At 38.9% G+C, this 7,407-nt stretch overlaps 1 protein-coding gene across 1 annotated transcript in view; it reads left to right on the top strand.

The window, feature by feature from the left end:
- The first annotated feature begins 345 nt into the window (after positions 1-345).
- Positions 346-7,407, top strand: part of LOC150078955 (uncharacterized) — a 112,282-nt gene continuing 105,220 nt past the window's right edge. The window contains exon 1 of the mRNA XM_090382900.1: positions 346-511. Within this exon, the coding sequence (XP_090239026.1) occupies positions 346-511 (166 nt within the window). The remainder of the gene's footprint in view (positions 512-7,407) is intronic.

Below are 7,407 nucleotides of genomic sequence, written 5' to 3'. Positions count from 1 at the left end.
GTACTGCCACTGACGAAGGCAAGAAACACGCAAATAACATCCAAGCATGCTTAGCGTCATGTTTGTAAACGAAAAGGCCTTAAAGATTTCGTAAGGGGCATGATTGTTGAAGCGCTTTTAGCAGGAGTTCGTTCACTAAAACAGCTGAATTCACTAATGTTTCACGAGGAACAGTTTCTAAGGTTGTATCTGCATGGGAATCTAAAAGGAAAACATCATCTGCAAGAGGCAACAGTGGGCGAAACCGCATACTCCACAATCAGGACATTCGAGCATTAATAAAATACGATGTGCAAAGCGAAACCGGCGGGTAATGGCTGATCAGTGGTACACGGATTTCAACGCATGACGCGAGAGGCCAGTTTCGTCAAAAACATTGACGTCGAGAACTCCATAGAGCTGGAAATGTCGGTCGAGTTGCACTTCACAAGTCACTCATCATACTTCACAGTGGGCATCGTTATATCCAGTGGTGCAGAGAGCACAAGCATTGGACTCTTGAGCAGTGGGGGTATGTGATATTGTCCGAACAATTCCCCTACACTTTTCTGAGGCAAATGGACGAGTGCACGTGTGGCACCAAACGAAGGATTCTTACAACACTGATTGCTTGTTTGATATGATGCATTTTGGCAAGTTCACATCCAATTCCTCCCCTAATATTCTGTCGCACATGCTCGCTATGTAAGGGCACGTGACCCAAACCACAACTAAATATAAATTTTGAACCGAACCGCATAAATTAACATTAAACTATTTTGTAGTTTACAAAAATATACCTATGTAAATCTAAGCAGACGCCATTACAGAATTTTTTGTGTGAACCCTCTGGAACACTTTCGCGAACATTCCCAACCAGCAGTTCCCAACTTGTGGTTCGCGTACACCCGGTTGGGAACTGCTGACCATAGCACAAGGGATAGACTCATCTTTCTCCGACCCCAGATGGAAAAGACCTCATTTCGATTCCAGTTAAATGACACGAGGAACTTTTACTATTATTTTTTTCCCCACAACGTGGGTGAGTTAGTTGGTCTCGGGTGAGTGTCGTATAGTTTTTTTTGTCTCGAAAACTGGGATATAGGCATATTACATTGACATCTCATAGCCTTAGCAGCTTTTCCACTTGACACCAACTAACCCAATCTAAAAAAAGATGCAAAGTCAAACTTCACATGAACAAAAGGAACTTAAAGTATGGTGTAAAAAATGGCACATCATGTAAGAAGGAGTGACCAGAAAATTTCAGAATGGAAAGATGGATATCATGATAAATAAATAAATGCTGTGGGATGATCGACTGTAGCAGGAGAATAAATAATTTTGATTCAATATACACGTAGTTATTAACAAACAAAAATTGAGATGAAGCGAATTAAAACCCGAGTTGGAAACATCAGACCAGAGTTCAGATGGCGAAGGTGGCACGTGGTACCAAATAACCATGTTATTGATTTCGTAAGTAGAGAGGATTCTGCTGGTTGTGGCCTGCAAAAACCTCTTTATCTACTCAAGCAAATTTTTTTGTCAATGAATCATTACAATCTCCACAATAGTTTAGGCATCTCAATGCGTCCTGTAAACAAAATAGTGGATGACGTCAATATTCCTCTCCCCTCGTAATCTAGTGACGCTTAACATTCCAAGGATGTTAGCCTGTAGCAACTGCCTAATCAACAGAAACAACCAATTGAACGAGACCATCGCTCGGGTCAACGTTATACATTTCAGTGAATAGTAAATAAACCGGCTTTGGCCAGTGTATAACGAAGATAAATGGTAAAGGAAATTATGCATTTTCTGATGTTTCAAAGCAGAAGCACTCTTCGATTTTATTCAGGTAATTTTTTTCGTTGTTTCCTTTATGCTATACTTATGATTTCAATGGTAATTTGTTACACATGGCCATAGCATTCTGCATGACAAAAAGTAAGACTCTTTGTTAAGACACGAAAAAGGGTACAGTAAAGAAAACTCCCGCATTTATATATTAGAGGCAAATAATTGTAGGCCAATAATAACTTTGCTTAACGGTTTGGCCAAGATATTGGACACTATTGTCCATCGGAAACTCTCTCAGATTTTATTTTATTTATTTATTTTTTATTATTTTATTAATAACAAGATACACAACAGGTAACCATTAACAGTGTATCTGAGATCAGATCAATAAACATAATAACAATAACATGAAATCCAACAGGACGATAAACATTGATATAGATTCAAACAATAAAAGCATATGTACAAAAGAGGATTGTATTAAGTTAAGCTACCGGTAAAACAAGTAATAATTAATCCGTTAGAGAACAGAAAAATAATATAACAAATAAAAAGCTACAATAATTAGATGTGAGCTAGTCACTTTGCAGTTTAAGTGAAGAGGCAAACTTGTGGATGGAGTTCATCAGTGATTGGGAGTTGTCAAAGAAGTCAATGCGAGAGTCATTTGCTGATTTGCTGATTCTGTTCAGTGGACTGAACTTCATTAAGTCCGTGTTGGCAGAGTCAAGGCGAAACGGTGTAAGGTTCCTGACTTGTCTACAAGGAGCATTGAAGTTTATTTTACTCAGGATATCAGATGCTTCGTAAATTCCAGTGATTACTTTGGCTAGAAGGGCGATGTCAGCAGTAACTCTTCTGGTGCATAGAGGCCTCAGAGGAAAGTAATCACACAGCGATTCATAATACACTGAGTGATAGAATAGAGGATTGCGGTACGTAAGGTAACGGACAAAGTTTTTTTGGACTGCTTCAATTTTGTTAGTTAAAGTCTTTGTGTGAGGATTCCAGATGGGTGAACTGAATTCAAGGATTGGCAGAACAATAGTTTTATAGAGGATAACCGCATATCTGTAGCTTTTGAACTTGTATGTGTTCCGTTTGATGAATCCCAGTGTTTTGAATGCTTTGCTGGTGATTTTAAGGACATGGGCATCGAATTTAGCACTGCTGGAAAAGAGAATCCCTAAGTCGTTAACTTGGTCACACCTTTCGATGATCACAGAGTTAATACTATACTCCGTATTCATTAGTTGTGGAGATCTGCATGATGAGAAAGAGATTACTTTGCACTTCGAGGGGTTAGCAGACAAGCCATTCAGAGATAGCCACAGAGAGAATTTATTGAGAGCACATTGAAGCTGTTGAGAATCGGTAGTCTCCTTCACTGCTGAGTAGATCTTAAGATCATCTGCATAGAGAGAAACTTGAACATTGGAGTTGCAGATGAAAGAAGGAAGATCATTTACGAAAACAATGAAGAGAAGAGGACCTAAGGGAGAGCCTTCTGGTACTCCGCTTAGTGGTATAAAACAGTCTGAGTTCACTTGATCTATGATAACGCTCAAGGAACGATGCGTAATGTAGCTGCGTAGCCATGAGAGCAAAGGGTCACGGATACCATATAGCTTAAGTTTTTCAAGAAGTTGTTCGTGCGGGACTTTATCAAATGCCTTGGATATGTCTGTGTAGACTGCATCAGCTTGTAGGTGGTTATCAAGAGCTTCCGAGGTGTATTGCCAGAAAGGAAGTAAATTTGTGACTACTGACTTGCCACTGCAGAAACCATGTTGATTCTGATCGATAAAAGGCTTGAAGAATTCGAAGAGATGTTTGTGCACTGCTGTGTCGAAGAGTTTAGCCAGGCTGTTTTGCAAGGTTATGGGTGTGTAATCGCATACGTCATTTTTATCACCTTTATTGAAAATAGGAACTATATTGACCTGCTTAAAGTGCTTAGGATACTTCCCCAGCCTGAGAGACAGGTTGAAGATCCGCAGTATGAGGGGTTTCAATGTAGTGACAGTCCTTTTCCAAAATAAGCCTGGAATGTCATCTGGGCCTCTAGTATAGTCATTTCTCATGCTTTTTAATGCCGAATTTAAATCTTCATCAGTGATAAAGAGATTAATGAGGATATCATCTTTAACAGGTGTGAAGTCAGGAAATGAGGCAGGTCTCAATGTATCATTTGTTTGAATTTTTCTTCTTTTTCAAGAGGAGTGTTTCCATTTACAATGGGTTTCCTCAGCCTACAAGTTATTTTTTGGTAGGATTTTTTCCCGCCATAAAGTGCGGTTCAATGTGTCTTGGTCAGTTAAACCTCGGGCTGTCATGCACTTCCGTACTCCATTCATTCATATCCACCTAGGTCTTCCTCTTCTCCTTTTTTCCTGGAGGTATCCATCCCAGGATTCTTGAAGTATCCCTCAGTTCTTTCCAAAAGTAAATTATCCCCTGTCCGTCACTAATTTCGTCACTACGAGTCTTTAGTAACGATTCCGCCTCTCCCTCCTTCACTTTATCACAACGGAGATTTACAGAGGGAATTGGGTAGATATCGTATACAAAGACACGTCTAGGGTCTTTCATTTAATTGATCACAAAATTTTTAAAATTAAACTGCAATTTTATGGCATTAGTGCGCCATTGTTGGTTAATGGATTGCATTATGAATTAGTTATATAAAATTACCTACCTCAGTCACATGTCAAGAAACATTTCTTTTTGAAGGGAAGTACGACATAGTTCATCCTTGAATTCCCTTTTATTTAATTTGTGCGGTTGATTATGTCCTTCTGAAACTGTTTATGTTCTTCAAAAATCAAACTGACTGCGTGAATTTGCAGAAGTCGTTCAATATTTTCAGCAGCTGAGCACTTAATAATAACTTTATTATTAGCAAACTTAAGTTCTGATTTTGGTAAGGATTTTGAAACAAATGATAAGAAATTCCAGATTGGAGATGGGTTTATCAAACTCATCTTGATGATTCTGAACTGAAGAAATTGTTTGTTACATCACTGGTATTGCCAAAATTTGAATTCGCATGCCCAGTGTGGATTTCAATTCCTCAAAATATAGCGAATAAACTTTAACGGATACAGATCCGTATGGTTAATTACTTTCCGAGACAGGATGAAATAGAGCATTGTGACAGTAATCGATATCGAGCTTGAAACGTTCCTCCATGAAGAATGACCACTGTTCCTGTTAAGACAGATCAACATTTATTTGAATCTATTCCACATAGAATACAAACCGTTTTAAAAGAAAGGGTGACCAAACGTCATATTTTCAGCTGTTTATGCAGCGTAAGGTTTCTCAAACTGGGAGAAAGAACCGAACCATGGTTCAGTTCTTTCTCACAGAAATCAAACGTATTATTTCTTTATTGTTAGTTGTAGCAACGTGTTGAAACATTTCCACATTGATTTCCTTCACCATGGTGACCCACAAGCTTAACTTATCTCTCAGAGTGTTGATGCTGCCAGTTGAAAATAAGATATTTTAATTCCAGTATGCAAGGCAAAGTTGAAAATAAGATATTTTCAACTTTGCCTTGCATACTGGAATTAACGTTGTTTAAAGTTTCCTAGATATCAACTATTTGGCATATCAATTATCATCTGCAAGTAACATACAAAATTCTTGTTTTTTCAATGGCAAAGAAAGAATGAATCTCATCCTTCAGTTCAAGTGCTCGTGACAATACTTTGCCTCTAAAAATCCATCTTGCTTCCGTGTGAAGAAGAAGAGTAACGCGTTTTGCGCCAACTTCTTCAGAAAGCTAGGGAAAAACGGCGATTTAACAGGCCTACTTTTTATATGGTTAATCATTTTCACAACTGTGGCTAGCACATTTTTTAGATCATTACTGAGTGTTTTCCCAACCAGCACTTCACGATGAAGAAAGCAATGTGTTCTTATGACATCACTGTTAACTTTTCTTCACTAAAGATACAAACTATGAGTCCACTATTGATGGAGCACCATCTGTACAAATTCCCACACAAGATTTCCAGCAGTAACCATGAGTTTTCAAGTAGGTATTTAATGTATTCAGAACATCTTGGCCTATCGTTTCTTAAAGTTCTTTACATTAAAAAAAAAAACTGATTCACTATTTTATCATTATGGACAAAGCGAATGAATGGTAGTAGTTGAGCCTTTCCTCCAATATCAGTTGATTCATCAACTTGGAGAGCACAAAATCTTACTTTTCTTCACAGGGTCGCTACACCTTCTTTGTCTGCTAATGGTATTACTGGAAAGAGAATTTCTTTTTTAACTTAAATTTTCTTCTTCGCTTCCAAAAAGTTTCCTTACTATAGCATTTCAAGCAAAGAAAATAAGTTTCTCTATTTCTGAGTGAGGCTTCAAATTTTTAGCGATTAACTGAGCTACTAAGTAGCTGGCCTCTTGAGCTTTATTAGAAATTTTGGTAAAACTCAGACTCTGACTTGTTGCCACAAAGTAAATTTAAAATGTTTTTATTTCCAGGAAAATAGAATATATTCAAATAAAGATTTCTTCAAAGTAGCCAAATATATCTTCAATACACGTAAGCAACTTATCGTCGTCCAGTTTAATTCAATACATAAGTCCTGGGGCACATATTTGTGTCATATCGAGTCCCACTCGAAAAGGGGCACAAAATAATATTGTACGAGGGGATATCAAGAAATTCGAACCCTGACCTAGATAAACAGGCGAACCCTGACCCACAGGCGGAGCCCGGAATCTGAGGAAGGATGCTATGGTTGACAAAGTGGAGTATCGGACAGCTACAAGTTCCTGCATTTGCAGGGCAAGAAAACTCAGTAAATTGACGAAGAAATGAAAGCTGTGTATGGGCAAAATTGTCCATCCTATGGCACTGTTAAAAAGTGGAAACAGGAGTTCCAGTGTGGTCGTACAAGTGTCTTTGACGAGCCAAGACAAGGCCTTCCTTGTCAACATCCCCATCAACGTCCACAGATAATGAGACGGTTGCAAAGGTTGAGCAGCTAGTGCTGAGTAACAGACGTGTGAAAATTCATTTCATCGCAAATGCAGTGGGAATTAGTTGTGGGTCTGCCCACAGCATTTTACATGACCAAAAAAACAAACTATTATTTTTATGCCATCCGAATAATTGAATTCTGCAGTGCTGTGTCTTATGTCTGTTAATTGCACGCGTTTTATGGGCAATTTGTTTGTTTTGCTGGACGTTAAACCCCAGTTTCTGGGGGGCGGGAACCTTGCTATCTGCGCCTGAGACTGATTAACTCAGCCACAGAAAAAGCCCATTAAAGTTCCTCGCGTCATTGACGGGATTTGAACACGGGCCTTTTCCACCCGGTGTGGGGAGGATGGTGACGATACCACTGTGCTACCGCGCAGACCATTTTACATGACCATCCACATGTCTATGGTCTCCACACGATGGGTTCCAAGATTGCTGACGCCTTTGCAGAAGCAATGTCGAATACAATTTTCTCGCCAACTGTTGGATTTGCGGATGTTGAGAACTTTTTTGATCGGTTGGTGATAAATGAAGAAGGCTGAGTGTACCTGTATGATTCGGAGACTAAAGACATGTCAAAGACATGACATGGCTTTGATTCGTCTCAGGAAGCCATC

Source organism: Mastigoproctus giganteus, chromosome 10 (genome assembly GCF_048544385.1).
Source record: "Mastigoproctus giganteus isolate SK-2022 chromosome 10, ASM4854438v1, whole genome shotgun sequence".
In the NCBI taxonomy this organism is placed as follows: Eukaryota; Metazoa; Arthropoda; class Arachnida; order Uropygi; family Thelyphonidae; genus Mastigoproctus; species Mastigoproctus giganteus.
The sequence above is the reverse complement of the archived record's forward strand: the minus strand, read 5'-3'. Positions and strand labels throughout refer to the sequence as shown.